This window comes from Erinaceus europaeus, chromosome 2 (assembly GCF_950295315.1).
Source record: "Erinaceus europaeus chromosome 2, mEriEur2.1, whole genome shotgun sequence".
Taxonomy (NCBI): domain Eukaryota; kingdom Metazoa; phylum Chordata; class Mammalia; order Eulipotyphla; family Erinaceidae; genus Erinaceus; species Erinaceus europaeus.
The window spans coordinates 118081495-118096938 of NC_080163.1; the positions used below are offsets into that span (position 1 = coordinate 118081495).

The following is a 15444-nucleotide window of genomic DNA, read 5'->3' on the forward strand; positions in this document are numbered from 1 at the left end:
AGGGAATAAATACTAAAATCCAGGTTATGTTAATTTCAAGGGGACATGATTGAGTTCAGAATTTGCATATCCTAGGTTCCCAGTTCAATCTGTCAACACATGTACCAAAGTGACTTTGTCTTTTCTCTCACATATGAAATAAATCTTTAAAAATTCAGCATTACAGTTCCTAGCAGTACACCAGGGTCAAATTGGATACTGCGGTGACATGCCCCAGGTTCCTGTCTCCACTCAGTGGCTCAAATTCTTTGGTGTCTAGGTACATTTTCAAATCTATGAACTTGGTTATCAGTAACTTTATTTTTAGAAATATCTCAGCCCAGAAACTTGGCTTTACTTGTGTGGAATAACGACAGAAATGGAGACACCTGCAGCACTACTTAACTCCATTTTTTAATTTGTTTTCCCCTTTGTTGCCCTCGTTTCATTGTCATTGTTATTAGATAGGCCAGAGAGAAATAGAAGGGGAAGACAGAGAGGGGGAGAGAAAAGACACACCTGCAGACCTGCTTTACCACCTATGAAGCAACTCCCCTGCAGGTAGGGAGCCAGGGTCTTGAACCAGGATCCTTACATGTGCTTAACCCAACTCCCTACTTAACTCCATTTAAAGCTTTCATTCTGCAGGTTCATAGAGAGGCTTGAACATGACCCCTTAACCCAAAATCTTACCACCTGTATGTCAGAAAGGACTGAGCTGTCATCACCAGGTACAGTCTCCTGGCAGGTGTATAGGCCTGAGAATGACTTGGACTCAATGAGGTTGATTTCGGTGCTCTAGCATTTAGAATTTTAGTGGTGGGAGTCGGGCAGTAGCGCAGCACAAGGACTGGCATAAGGATCTTGGTTCAAGTCCTCGGCTCCCCACCTGCAAGGGAGCTGCTTCAGTCAGCAAAGCAGGTCTCTGCAGGTGTCTTTCCCTTCTCTGTCCTATCCAACAATGTCATCAATAACAATAATAACTACAACCAGGGCAACAAAGGGGAATATTAAAAACTTTCAGTGGTATCCTCTTTCCCTCCTTTAGTCAGCTCAGAATGGAGTGTCAGAAAGACCTGAACACCAACAAACATTCCAGAAGATAACATGGGTAGAGTGATTATGTCCTCCTGTGGGCATCAACTGACACCATACATGGAAGTTTCAACATGGGTAAGCTCTAAATGGGCAAAAAAAAAGTGATATTAAGCATTTGCCACCCTTGAAAACACCCATGTGCCCCCTTCCATCCCATCCTTCTCAGGTCTCTACAAAATGACCACCATTTGCACAAGCTACCAAAAGTATGTTTTATTTTTTCTTTTCAACGTCCTGCTCAGCAGCCTCCTTGGCTCTTTTTGCCCTGATGCCAAAAAGCCTGGCGTTAGCCCTGGCCATGCGGAGACTGGCAAAGGCTTTGAAGTTCTTCTCCTCCTCTGTGATGACCCTGGCTTTCTCCTTCTTGTAGACCTACAAAGTAACACAGACATCAAACCCTTGGTCCAATGAAGACAAATTCCACAACTAAAGATGAGCAAGAACAGTGTATGCTTAGGCCTTTGTGGGAGATGAAGCCTACTCAGCTCTAAGAATATAGCTAGATTGCCCCAAGGGGGGAACCCTCTATGGCATTTAGAAATAAGCAGTGGGGACCAGATTATGTTCCTCAGATATATAGGGGGATGCAGCCTTTCCCCCCACCACCATTTCAGAGGGCCAGAAACCAGTCTCTAGCTGGGCAGATTATAGGATCACCACACATGGCCTAGGAGGGTTGCTTGTGTCTAGAATTTCCAAACAGCAAGATAAAGACTCCAAAAAGGAGAACTGCACCTGTGGATTACACAGGAGGGGTCCAGGCCCAACACCCCTTCTCTTACACCACTGCAAATGACCTATGCCTTGGTTTAGAAAATGAAGCTTCAGATTTCTTTTCAATTACCCCAGAATTTAAGTAATTCATGCATTCAAACCCCCACCATTCACTTACGTTCCGAATGGGCATAACTGGTCCTGTCAGTTGAGTGGCCAATTTCAGCTCTTCAGCCTGTTGGTTAATAGAATGCAGAGTCAAGTAGGCTCAAAATACCCTCTTAAGGGAAACCACCCCAAAAGTTTCTAAGTAGCTGGCGGCACAACTTCAAGAATCTATGCAGCGTTCCAGTTCTGTACATCTCATAACAGAGGTAAAGAATACGCAGGAAACTGGCCGGCTGTTGGTGCACCTGGTTAAGCGCACGTGTTACAATGTGCAAGGACCCAGGGTTCGAGCCCCTGGTCCCCACTTGCAGGGAGAAAACTTTGCAAGTGGCCCCCTCTATCACCCCTTCCCTCTTGATTTCTGGCTGTTTCTATCTAATTAATAGATAACTTTAAACATTTAAAAAAGAATATGCAGGAAACACAAGTGACATATCAGGATAAAGACTGATTCAATTCAATTCACATGGGAAAAACCTGGCCCTACAGGCTTTACCAAAAGCACTGAAACTACTGGAGACACTTGCCACTAACATCACAATGGTGATGCATAACCTAACCTAAGAGCTTATGCCTGAAGCCCCAAGTTCAATCCTCAGCACTACCATACACCAACCAGAGGGAGGGGGAAAAAACATTAAAAGCACCAATCTGAGCTGCTCTCATCATTACTGTGTTTCTGAACTCTCCCTATCAGCATATCAATGCTTTACTACCCGCATTCTCCAAAAGCTCCGGGATTAAACTTCCCACCCAAGGAGGAATACTTGCTTCACAAGTGGTGAAGTCATGCTGCAGGTGGTGTCTGGCTGTCTCTCCCCAACAAATATTTTTTTCTGCCTCGCAAGGGCTTGGTGCCTGCACCACGAACCCACTGCTCCTGGAGGCCACTTTTCTCCCATTTTTGTTACCCTTGTTTTTATCATTGTTGTTGGATAGGAGAGAGAAACAGAGAGAGGAGGGGGAAGACAAGAGAGGGAAAGATAGACACCTGCAGACCTGCTTCACCGCCTGTGAAGCGACTCCCCTGCAGGTGGGGAGCCGGGGGCTCGAACCGGGATCCTTCCGCCGGTCCTTGCACTTCGCTTAGCCCGCTGCGCCACCGCCCGACCCGCACAAATCAAGATCTTTGAGCAGGTCAACTCTTCCTTTCCAGCCCAGTGGCCCGCGAACAGGCAGCGTGGAGGACAGTCCCGCCTCGCCCGCTGTACTCACAGAGCTGTCTCCCTTCTTGGGCGCAGAGGGCTTCCTGGGGAAGAGGATGAGCTTGGAGCGGTACTCCTTGAGCCGCTGCACGTTGGCCTGCAGCGACTCCGTAGACTTGTTCCGCCTGCGCGGATCCACGGAGATACCGATAGTCCGGGCCACCTTCTTGTGGATGCCGGCCACCTACGCGGGAAGACACCCGGCCTGAGTGCCCGGCGGGTCCCACCCCGCGCCGCCCCAGGGGACGAGGGCTCAGCCGTCAGATGGAAAAGGGTTCGAGCAAGCTTTCATCACAGAGACGCAGCGATTCCGGAGAATTGTCATCACGTGGCCGAGCGCGGCTGCCCGGGGCGGGGACCGCCCGCGACACTCACCCGCAGCTCCTCCAAGCTGAAGCCGCGGCCGGCGCGCACCTTGGTGTGGTAGCGCACGGTGGGGCAACGCACGATGGGCCGCACCGGGCCCGCCGCCGGCCGGGGGGCGATACGTCGCGCCTTCGCCTGCCGGGCCTTGCGCCTGTGGACAGGGGGCGACAGTCACTGCTCGGCTCCCAAGCAGTCGGCCCGGGCCCCGTCTCCTTGCATCGGGGCCCCCCACCCCCACCCGCGCACCTGCGGATCTTCCGCGCCGGCTGGTTGAACCACGTAGCCACCCGCCGCTGCCAGTCCTTGTGGAAGTGTGGCTTCAGGATCATGCCATTTCGGCTGGGCGCCATGGCTGCTGCCTGCTGGATCCGGGTGTGGACCGGGGAAGCGATGGGTCAGCGCTTGGCCCGGCCTGCCGACCATCCCGGCCCACCCTGCCCCGACACTCTGGCAGCCCCTTCATAGGTACACCGACTGTGGGCCCTCCGATGCCGGCGGATGCAGTTAGATGCCGAGCGATGGAGGGCCATGGCCGCCAGGACGACCCAAGTACACTCACCTCCTCCGGAGAGAACAGCCAGCAGAAAGGAGCAAGCGCCGCGAGGGACCCTGGGATGGTGGGGCGCCCAGCCAATCAGAAGTCCCATAAAGTTTTGGCCAATGGAAGCTGAAGAATACGGAAGTGACATCACAGTGCCGTCAACCCCCTCAGCCGGGCAGATATGGCGGCGCCCATTCTTCCCGTGAAGATTTTTGCTGCAGGTGTTCCATGGTGGTGAGGTGGTTACAGTGACTCTGGCGCCTTCATGCTAGTTTCCTAAGGAGGATCTGTGTGCCACTCTCGCCCCGTTCCTCCTGCCTCACAAGCATGAGGCCTGGGTTTGACTCCTGCTACCGCTTTAAGAAAATAACACTTAAATTTAGAGCCGGGGAGATAGAGCCTCGCGTGAGCTTAATGTGCAGCTTGGCGATACGAGAATCCGGCATGAAGCCCAGCCAGTCTATCTTGGCGTTACTCTCGATCGCACCCTGTCATTTCACGAACATCTCATAAAAACTGCAGCAAAGGTGGGCGCAAGGAATAACATCATTGCAAGACTGGCCAGCTCCTCATGGGGCGCGAGCGCTTCCACATTGCGATCATCATCTCTGGCTTATGCTATTCCACTGCAGAATACTGTGCCCCAGTATGGTTCTGTAGCCCCCATGCCCACTTGGTCGATTCCAAATTATATTCCTCCATGAGGATAATTTCTGGAACCATCCGTTCCACCCCGGTTCCATGGCTGCCAGTTCTTAGCAACATCGCCCCGCCAGATATTTGTCGGGATGCGGCATCATCTAAGTTCATTTCCCACGTCTACGCTAGACCGGACCTGCCAATATATGCGGATATCTTCGCCCACCCTGTCCAACACTTGACGTCTCGTCACCCAATCTGGTCCCCTATGCCTACACTGAACTTCTCTATTCCAGACTCTTGGAAACAGAGTTGGCAGTCAGCTGAGGTAAAGAACAAACACCTCATCACAGACCCCTGCAAGCGTCAACCCGGCTTTGACCTAGCACGTTATGACTGGGCCCTCCTCAATCGCTATCGAACAGGCCATGGCCGGTGTGCCGCTATGTTCCATCGCTGGGGAGCCAGAGACGACCCAAACTGCCCCTGTGGCTACAGACAGACTATGACCCACATAGTCAACGACTGCCACCTCTCCAGATTCAAAGGAGGTCTCGAAACTTTACATCAGGCTCAACCTGACGCTGTTGACTGGCTACGGAAGAAGGGCAAACGCTAGAAGAAGAAGCGCAATGGTTATGCAAAAGAGTTTTCAAACCTGAGGCTCTGAGGTCCCAGGTTGAATTCCTTGGCATCTCCATAAGCCAGAATTGAGCAGTCTCTGGCGTCTCTTTCTGTATCTCCCATTAACAAGTATTTCAAAAATACACTTTCGAATATAGAAATGCACGTATTTCAACAAATTTTTGCAGCACTGGAACTTCATTACCTCAAAGTCTCTTGCATAACTATTATATGCTATGGACCCATTTATTTATTTACTTTATTTATTTTCCCTTTTGTTGCCCTTGTTCTTTATTGTTGCTGTAGTTATTGTTGTTATTGATGTCGCTGTTGTTGGATAAGACAGAGGAAAGGAGAGAGGAGGGGAAGACAGAGAGGGGGGAGAGAAAGATAGACACCGGCAGACCTGCTTCACTGCCTATAAAGCGACCCCCCCTGCAGGTGGGGAGCCCAGGGCTCCCGGGGCTCGAACTGGGATCCTTACGCCAGTCCTTGTGCTTTGCGCCATGTGTGCTTAACCCACTGCACTACCGCCCGACTCCCGGACCCTTTTATTATTGTTACCAGAGCACTGCTCAGCTCTGGCTGTTGGTGGTGCAGGGGATTGAACCTGGGACTTTGGAGCAAGAAGTTATGTGGTCTGCAGTAATAGGGCTTTGGACTCTTTTTTTTTTTTTTATTTTAACCAGAGCACTGCTCAACTCTGGCTTATGGCAGTGCAGGGGATTGAACCTGGGACTTCAGAACCTCAAGCATGAGAGTCTATTTACATAACCATTATGCTATCTACCCCTGCCCAGAGCTTTGGACTCTCAAGCATGAGGTCCTGAGTTTGATCCCTGGCAGCACATGTGCCAGAGTGATGTCTGGTTCTTTCTCTCTTCTATCTTTCTCATTAATAAATAAATAAAATCTTTTTAAAAATTTTAAAAAAAAGAATTTATGTTATTAGGACTGAGCAGGGTTCTGGTTAATATCTTTTTTTATTATTATTATTTTTCCCAGAGCACTGCTCAGCTTTGGTTTATGGTGGTGCAGGGGATTGAACCAGAGACTAGAGCAAAAAAAAAAAGATTATTTATTTATAAATTATGATAATGACGGGGATAGATAGCATAATGGTTATGCAGAGAGACTGATGCCGGAGGCTCCAAAGTCCCAGGTTCAGCCTCCTATACCACCATTAGCCAGAGCTGAGCAGTGGTTAAAAAAAAAAAAGAGGGGAGTCGGGCTGTAGCACAGCGGGTTAAGTGCAGGTGGCGCAAAGCACAAGGACCGGCATAAGGATCCTGGTTTGAACCCCAGCTCCCCACCTGCAAGGGAGTCACTTCACAGGCGGTGAAGCAGGTCTGCAGGTGTCTGTCTTTCTCTCCCCCTCTCTGTCTTCCCTAACTTTCTCCATTTCTCTCTGTCCTATCCAACAACAACAATAGCTACAACAATAAAACAACAAGGGCAACAAAAGGGAATAAATAAATTAAATAAATATTTAAAAAAAAAAAAAGAGTCGGGCGGTAGCACAGTGGGTTAAGTGCAGGTGGCGCACAGCAAAAGGACCAGTGTAAGGATACTGGTTCGAGCCCCCGGCTCCCCACCTGCAGGGGAGTCACTTCACAAGTGGTGAAGCCGGTCCTCAGGTGTCTTTCTCTCCCCTTCTCTGTCTTTCCCTCCTCTCTCCATTTCTCTCTGTCCTATCCAACAACGACATCAATAACAACAACAATAACTACAACAACAATAAAAAGGGGGCAACAAAAGGGAAAATAAATATTAAAAAGTAGTAAAATAAAAAATAACTACAATAAAAAACAACAAGGGCAACAAAAGGGAATAAATAAATATATTTTTTTAAATCTTGGGGGGAGTCGGGCGGTAGCGCAGCGGCTTAAGCGCATGTGGTGCAAAGCGCAAGGACTGGCGTAAGGATCCCGGTTCAGTAGCTTCACAGGCGGTGAAGCAGGTCTACAGGTGTCTTTCTCTCCCCCTCTGTCTTCCCCTCCTCTCTCCATTTCTCTCTGTCCTGTCCAACAATGACAACAATAATAACTACAACAATAAAACAACAAGGGCAACAAAAGGGAAAATAAATTAAAAATTTGTTTAAATCTTCTCCCATTCTTTGTGAACTGGGAGATGGCATAGTAAAACATTGGACTCACAAGCATGAGATCCTGAGTTCGATCCCCAGCAGCACATGTACCCAGAGTGATGTCTGGTTCTTTCTTTCCTATCTTTCTCTTTAATAAATAAATTATAAAAAATAAATTATGATAGAGACAGAGCAACAGTTAGGGAGAGATGGGGGGGGCAAGAGAGGGAAACCAGGCTCAAACCTGGATTATGAACCTGGCATATCAGGTACACTATCCAGCTTCAAATTCTTCAGTGGTCAGGAAATAACGTATCTGGTAGAGTACAGGATTTGTGCGCCTGAGGCTCCCAGAATGATTGCTGGTGCTGCATGTACTGGGTCGTTTTTTTCTTCTCTCACTACTATGACGCTCTAAGTCACACAAAATAAATCTAAAATCTCTCTTGAGACTTTACGATTGTACTACTAAAGGTACTTTTTTTTTTTAATTGCCACAAGTGTTATTGCTGCGGATGGGTGCCTGCACCATGAATTCACTTCTTCTGGTGATTTTTTCTCCACTCCCCTTCTTTTATTGTTATTAGATTCAACAGATAGAAATTGATGAGGGGGGGAGTCGGACGGTAGCACAGCGGGTTAAGCGCACGTGGCGCAAAGTGCAAGGACCAGCATAAGGATCCTGGTTCGAGCCCCCGGCTCCCCACCTGCAGGGGAGTCACTTCACAGGCGGTGAAGCAGGTCTGTAGGTGTCTGTCTTTCTCTCCCCCTCTGTCTTCCCTCCTCTCTCCATTTCTCTCTGTCCTATCCAACAATGATGACATCAATAATAACTACAACAATAAAAAAAACAAGGGCAACAAAATGGAATAAATAAATAAATATTAAAAAATTAAAAAAAAATTGATGGGGGATGGGCAGGCGGTGGTGCACCTGGTTGAGCACACCCTACAATGGCTCAAGGACCTGGGTTTGCTCCCCGTCCCTGCCTGGGGGGGAGCTTTGCAAGTGGTAAAGTAGTGCTTCAGGGGTCTCTCTCCCTACCCTCTGGATTTCTGGCTGTCTCTATTCAGTAAATAAAAAGATAATAAGGGGCAGGGTAGGTAGCATAATGGTTATGCAAAGAGATTCTCATGCCTGAGGCTCAGGAGTCACATGTTCAATTCCCCGCACCACCACCATCATCCAGAGCTGATTAGTGCTCTTGTTAAAAAAATAAAACAAATAAATTGATGGGGGGGAGGGCTGGGGAGATAGCATAATTACTATGCAAAAGACTTTAAAAAAAATATTCCCTTTTTTTGTCCTTGTTGTTTTACTGTAGTTGTTATTGATGTTGTCATTGTTGGATAAGACAGAGAGAAATGGAGAGAGAATGGGAAGACAGAGGGGCAGAAAAAGATAGACACCTGCAGACCTGCTTCAGCACTTGCAAAGTGACCTCCCTGCAGGTGGGTAGCCGGGGGCTCAAACCAGGATCCTCACACAGGCTGGTCCCTGCGCTTTGTGCCACCTGCACTTAACCTGCTGTGTTACCTACCGCCCAACTCCCGCAAAAGACTTTCATGCCTGAGGCTCCAATATCATAGGTTCAATCCCCAGCACCACTATAAGCCAGAACTGCAGTGCTCTGGTCTTTGAATATCTTTTTATTATTATTATTTCATTATTGGGGGATTAATGGTTTACAGTTGACAGTAAAATACAGTAGTTTGTACATGTGTTAACATTTCTCAGTGGTGGTGCAGGGGATTGATCCTGGGACTCTGGAGACTCAAGCATGAGAATTTCTTTTTTTTTTTAACTTTCTTTTTTTTTTTATTTAAGAAAGGATTAATTAACAAAACCATAGGGTAGGAGGGGTACAACTCCACACAATTCCCACCACCCAATCTCCATAACCCACCCCCTCCCCTGATAGCTTTCCCATTCTCTATCCCTCTGGGAGCATGGACCCAGGGTCATTGTGGGTTGCAGAAGGTAGAAGGTCTGGCTTCTGTAATTGCTTCCCCGCTGAACATGGGCGTTGACTGGTCGGTCCATACTCCCAGAGAATTTCTTTATATAACCATTATGCTATCTATCCTCACTCCAGCCCCTATTTGTTTTAAAACATTTACTAATTAGAGAATCAAAGCATTATGAAATATTGAGTATCAAACTCAAGACCCCATGTTTAAGAATCTAATGCTTTCTCCACTGGATCACATTTTAAGATTTATTTCATTTTTTTTCTTTTTCATAAATAATTATTGGATAATAATAATAATTGGATAGAGACAGAGAAACTGAGCAGCTGGGTGACGGCGTACTTGTTTGAACACACATTACAAGCAAGGACCCAGGTTCCAGTCCCCAGTCCCCACCTGCCGGGGCAAAGCTTTGCAGGTGATGAAGCAATATTGCAGGTGTCTGTCTCCCTCTGAATTACCTGCTTCCCTCTCAATTTCTTATTTTTAATTTTTTTAAATTTCTTTTATTTAACAAAGGATAAATTAACAAAACCATAGGGTAGGTGTCGGGCTGAGCTTCATTGATGGGAGACAGATGACCTGGGACTCATGGCTGAGCTGTATGCAGTATCTCTTTATTCATGCAGGATGCAGCACAGTCTAAGCCGAGCTAAGCTAAACTAACAACTAACTAAAACACGAACAATGTTGTCTTTTTATATATTTCCCAAGTAGGGTGTGAACAGGATGTGTCGCAGAGAGGGTGGAGAGAAAAGTGACTGGTGAAAATCAGGGTGTGACAAGGAGAGGATCAGGGTGTGACAAGGAGAGGGGGTGGAGCAGGTGAGAATTCTACCACTAAACCACCAATGCCCTGGAGGGAAGGTGATGCTTTATGTAAATGTAAAAGTGATTTATGTAAATAGACGGCAGTGGTTATGTAAATAGAATACAGTGGTTATGTAAATAGAATGCAATGTTAAGCAGGGGGGATTTAAACCAAATGAAACAGAAGGGGTTTTTAAAAGCATACCAACAGGTAGGAGGGGTACAACTCCACACAATTCCCACCATCCAATCTCCATATCCCACCCCCTCCCCTGATAGCTTTCCCATTCTCTATCCCTCTGGGAGCATGGACCCAGGGTCATTGTGGGTTGCAGAAGGTGGAAGGTCTGGCTTCTCTAATTGCTTCCCCGCTGAACATGGGCGTTGACTGGTCGGTCCATACTCCCAGTCTGCCTCTCTCTTTCCCTAGTAGGGTGGGTCTCTGGGGAAGCGGAGCTCCAGGACACATTGGTGGGGTCTTCAGTCCAGGGAAGCCTGGCCGGCATCCTGATGACATCTGGAACCTGGTGACTGAAAGGAGAGTTAACATACAAAGCCAAACAAATTGTTGAGCAATCGTGGACTTTTTAAAAAAATATTTATTCCCTTTTGTTGCCTTTGTTTTATTATTGTAGTTATTATTGTTGTTGTTATTGATGTCGTTGCTGAATAGGACAGAGAGAAATGGAGAGTGGAGGGGAAGACGGGGAAAGACACCTGCAGACCTGCTTCACAACTTGCGAAAGGACTACCCTGCAGGTGGGGAGCTATGGGGCTTGAACCAGATTCTTGCACTTTTCACCACATGTGCTTAACCTGCTCGCTGTGTTACCCCTGGACTCCCTCCCTCTCAATTTCTGACTGTCTCTTTCCAATAAAGATAATACAAAAAATTAAATAAAAAAAAGAGGGGGCTTGGCGGTAGTGCAGCAGGTTAAGTGCACATGGCGCGAAGTGCAAAGACCCCACTCAAGAATGTAGATTCGAGCCCCCAGCTTCTCACCTGGCAAGGGGTTGCTTCACAAGCAGTGAAACAGATCTGCAGGTGTCTTTCTCTCCCCCTCTTTGTCTTCCCCTCCTCTCTCTATTTCTCTCTATGCTGTTCAACAACAGCAATAACAACAATGATAAACAAGAAGGGCAACAAAAGGAAAAACTAGCCTCCAGGAGCAGTGGATTGGTAGTGCAGGGACTGAGACCCAGCGATAACCCTGGAGGCAAATAAAAAAAGAGAGAAATTGAGAGGGGAGAGGGAGATTAGGGAGGGAGACAGATGGTCACCTACACTCCTGCTTCACTACTTGTGAAGCTTTCCCCTGCAGGTGGGGACCAGGGGCTTGAGCCCCGGTCCTTGCACACTAATGTGTGCATTAACCAAGTGGGCCAACACCTGGCCCATTTATTTATTTATTTATTTGTTTGTTTGTTTGTTTTGCCTCCAGGGTTACCCCTGGGGCTAGGTGCCTGCACTATGAATCCACTGCTCCTGGAGGCCATTTTTTTCATTTTGTTGCCCTTACTGTTATTGTTGTTGATATTGGATAGTGCAAAGAGAAGTTGAGAGAGGAGAGGAAGACAGGGGTGGGGTGGGGGGGGGTCGGTGGGTGGAGAGAAAGACACATGCAGACCTGCTTCACCACTTGTGAGGCGACTCCCCTGTAGGTGGGGAGCCAGAGGCTCAAACCAGAATCCTTATGCTGGTCCTTGCACTTTGTGACATGTGTGCTTAACCTGCTATACTACCACCTGGCCCCCAGTTCATTTATTTTTTAAAGTTGTGTTTTTGTTTTTTCCAGAGCACTGCTCAACTCTGGTTTATGATGGTGCTGGGGACTAAATCTGGGACCTTGGTGCTTCAGGTATGAAAGTCTTTTTGCATAACCATTGTGCTATCTCCAGCCCTAGATTTTTATTTATTTTGATAGAGACAGAGAAGGGGGGTAGATAGCTTAATGGTTATACAAAGAGACTGTCATGTCTAGTCTCCAAAACCCCAGGTTGAGTCCTCACACCACCATAAACCAGAGCTGAGCCGTGCTCTGGTTTAAAAAATAAAAGAGAGAGGGAGAAGGCAGAGAGCCAAAGACCACAACACTGAAGCTTCCTTGAATTTGGTGGGGACCAGGCTTGAGCCTGAGTTGTGCACACAGCAAAGCAGTGCACTACCCAAGTGAATTATTTCACTAGCTCAAGATTTACTTATTAGCAAGAGCGAGAGAAAAAAGAGAGAGAACGAGAACACATACCGGGGGGCCAGGAGTGGTGTACCTGATTTACCATGTACGACGACCTACAGCCAAGCCCCTAGTTCCCACCTGCAAGGGCAAAGCTGCACAAGTGATGAACTGATGCTGCAGGTCTATCTATCTACTTATCTACTGATCTACCTATCTCTATTTCCCTCTCCCTGCCCTTTCCCTCTTGATTTCTTTCTATCTCTATTCTATAAGATTAGAAAACCTGAGTATTGGGAGTCGGGCGGTAGTGTAGTGGGTTAAGTGCAGGTGGTACAAAGCACAAGGACCAGCGTTAGGATCCCGATTCAAGCCCCCATCTCCCCACCTGCAGAGGAGTCGTTCACAAGCGGTGAAGCAGGTCTGCAGGTGTCTATCTTTCTCTTCCCCTCTGTCTTTCCCTCCTCTCTCCATTTCTCTCTGTCCTATCCAACAACAACAACAATAAAAAAAGGGCAACAAAAGGGAAAATATATATATATTTTTAATTTTTAAATAAATAAAAAGAAAAGAAAACCTGAGCATTACTCTAGCACAAGCAATGCCAGGGATCAAACACAGCATTTCCTGCACATGAGTCTAGCATTTTAATCTTATCTACTGCATCACCTCCCTTGTTATTTTCTCATTCACAAGCCAGGGCACTTGATACATGTAGCACTGGTGATCCACCCAGAAATCTCAGGCAAGAAAGTTTGATGGTCTGTCAGTTAAACCACTGCCCTAGACACCCTTATGGTGTTTTTGGAGAAGGTTCTCCACTTCCAGGATGTATGGGAACAAGTCATCCCACACAAGACACTAGATACAATCCCCTTGGTCTTCCTGAGCATGTGGCCAAGAGCAGCACTGCTCAGAACCAATTATGGGGCCAAACTGTAACAACTCACTTCTACAGACTAGAACAGTATGAAAGTGACATCACTCACTGGCCAGTGTACCCACAGAGAGGGAAAGAGTTGAATTTCATGCACTTCAGCAGGACAGCCTCTTTCCATGTCATTTATTCCCTGCTCATGGCAGAGCATCTCCTGACACTAAGCAAAAGATTTGGAAAATGGTCCGGGTACAGGCACTTGAATTAGCAAAATGCAGGGGATGAATTTGACCTGTCTGCCACTGGAGCATTACTGATAATTGACAACCAAGGGTAGACACATACCTAACTTTGGAAATGAATTTGAAGAACAGGGTAAATAGGGGCTGGGTGGTGGCACACCCGATTAAGGACGCATATTATCAAGTGCAAGGACCAAGGATAGAACATCCCATCTCCCCACAATGACCCTGGGTCCATGCTCCCAGAGGGATAGAGAATGGGAAATCTATCGGGGGAGGGGGTGGGATATGGAGATTGGGCGGTGGGAATTGTGTGGGGTTGTACCCCTCCTACCCTATGGTTTTGTTAATTAATCCTTTCTTAAATAAAAAAGAAAAAAGAAAAAAAAAAGAACATCCCATCTCTACCTGCAGGGGGTCCACTTCACAGGTGGTGAAGCAGGTCTGCAGGAGTCTATCTTTCACTCCCTATCTTCCCGTCCCCTCTCAATTTCTCTCTGCTATTTAATAATAATAATAAAATAGAAAAAAAAGGGGGGGGGGAATGGCCACTGGGAGTGGTGAATTTATAGTGCTGGCACCAAGCCCCAGTGTTAACCCTGGTGGCAATAAATAATAAATAAGTAAATTGGACGGGGCTAGATAGCATAATGGCTAGGCAAACAGACTCTTATGCCTGAGGCTCCGTTGAGTACCAGGTTCAATCCCCCCGCACCACCATAAGCCAGAGCTGAACAGTGCTCTGGTAAAATAAATAAATAAATAAATACAGGGTAAAGGCACAAGTGGCACAAATGTCCACTCATCAAATTCCCTGAGCCTCTAAGGGTTCCCCTCCCTCAGGTGTGTGGCAGCTCACCTATGTATGGATCACTCAGCATGTGTTAGCTAAGGGTCTGAGTGTGGGAGCTGCACCAGAAATCTCGTCATCCTGTAATGAACAGCTCCAAGTGCTATACAGAAGGCACCCCAGAGGACCTGGGAAGCACACTGTCTGCACTTATTTGAGAGCAATGTGCCTTGTGTCCTAGATTCTACAAAAAGGGCCCTACCGGGGATAAATCCAGAAGCCCTCTGGGTCAGAGTTAGCCACACAGATAGTTTCTCCATCTAGAGTTTATTAAGAAGTATCACAACAGTTCTCAGAGCAAAAATAAACAAGGTATCGCCCACAGCATAACAAAACTAGTACAGAAGGGTGGTTGGTGCACACTGGCCATGCTGCAGTAGGAGGTGTGTGACTATGCCTGTATCCAACTGAAAGCCCATTGGAGCGAGCATTAGGAGACTCTGCTCTGTCTCTTTTCATCACACATTCTGAAAGAGTCACAGGCTGTTTGGGTTCTGACTATAGTGCAGCCCCTGGATCCGTAACACCCCGTGGAAACAGGGACTTTGGCTGTGTGTGCCATCATGTGCACTTGTAACAAGCTGGTTAGTTTTCCCCATGCAGTCCAACAAAACCAAGAAATTCACTGATCATGGAGGGGAAGGGACATGGATTTCAGAAGGCCTTCAGCAAAGGCCATTAAGGGCTGAAGGAGGTTTGAGTCTGTGAAAAGGAACTGGGCTGCATCCCATGGGCACCATCATGGAAGTCCACCTATTTGGGTCAAGATGTCTCTATACCCGAAGAGGGGGTGGTGGAGGCGTCTCCTCCTCTCCAGCTTCCTGCTTCTCCCTCTCTGCGTCTATCCACCTCTGAGGTTTGATCATCTTCTTGGGCCCATGTGGCGGTGGCCCAATGAGGGCCTCAATGTCATCGTAGTTTATCACTTCCTTCTCCAGGAGGGCATTTGCCAACTAGGAAGAACAGTGAGAGTAGTGTGAGTCAAACAGCAGACAAGAGCCTTTTGAGAGCATTCTCAGAGGAAGAAGGCGAAGCTCAGTGTGTATGCCTCAGGCAAAGAATCAACCCCTGTCTCTATCTGAGGGTGGCTTCCCAGCT

At 47.4% G+C, this 15444-nt stretch overlaps 2 protein-coding genes and 1 non-coding gene across 6 annotated transcripts in view; all 3 read right to left on the reverse strand.

Annotated features, from left to right (window-relative positions):
* Positions 1-1008: 1008 nt before the first annotated feature.
* On the reverse strand, positions 1009-4111 carry RPL13 (ribosomal protein L13). 2 transcript variants are annotated; one of them, XM_007531265.3, is made up of 6 exons: positions 4090-4111; positions 3777-3889; positions 3540-3681; positions 3175-3348; positions 1970-2026; positions 1009-1449 (listed from the first exon to the last, which is right to left on the reverse strand). In XM_007531265.3, exons 2-6 carry the CDS (start codon positions 3878-3880, stop codon positions 1291-1293), a joined length of 636 nt encoding a protein of 211 aa, XP_007531327.1. In that variant the 5' UTR covers positions 3881-3889; positions 4090-4111; the 3' UTR covers positions 1009-1290. The 2 variants fall into 2 exon arrangements, with proteins under 2 accessions (XP_007531327.1, XP_016047157.1); XM_016191671.2 differs by having other exon boundaries at positions 3777-3892; positions 4090-4109.
* On the reverse strand, positions 3409-3491 carry LOC132537366 (small nucleolar RNA MBII-202). The gene has a single exon (XR_009548808.1). It is a non-coding gene; the product is annotated as a small nucleolar RNA MBII-202 (small nucleolar RNA).
* Positions 4112-14594: 10483 nt separating the features above from the next.
* SPG7 (SPG7 matrix AAA peptidase subunit, paraplegin) overlaps positions 14595-15444 on the reverse strand; it is a 42767-nt gene continuing 41917 nt past the window's right edge. For all 3 annotated transcript variants that reach the window (XM_016191887.2, XM_060184991.1, XM_007531832.3), the window contains one exon: positions 14595-15299. In XM_016191887.2, the coding sequence (XP_016047373.2) occupies positions 15120-15299 (180 nt within the window). In that variant the 3' untranslated portion in view covers positions 14595-15119. The remainder of the gene's footprint in view (positions 15300-15444) is intronic.

Excerpts from the sequence above, each read along its gene's own strand:
- RPL13 (XM_007531265.3), bottom strand. The coding sequence starts at position 3,880 with ATGGCGCCCAGCCGAAATGGCATGATCCTGAAGCCACACTTCCACAAG. Across the intron at positions 3,349-3,539 it reads TCAGCTTGGAGGAGCTGCGG|GTGGCCGGCATCCACAAGAA; the intron begins GTGAGTGTCGCG and ends CTTCCCGCGTAG. Across the intron at positions 1,450-1,969 it reads CAGTTATGCCCATTCGGAAC|GTCTACAAGAAGGAGAAAGC; the intron begins GTAAGTGAATGG and ends GTTACTTTGTAG.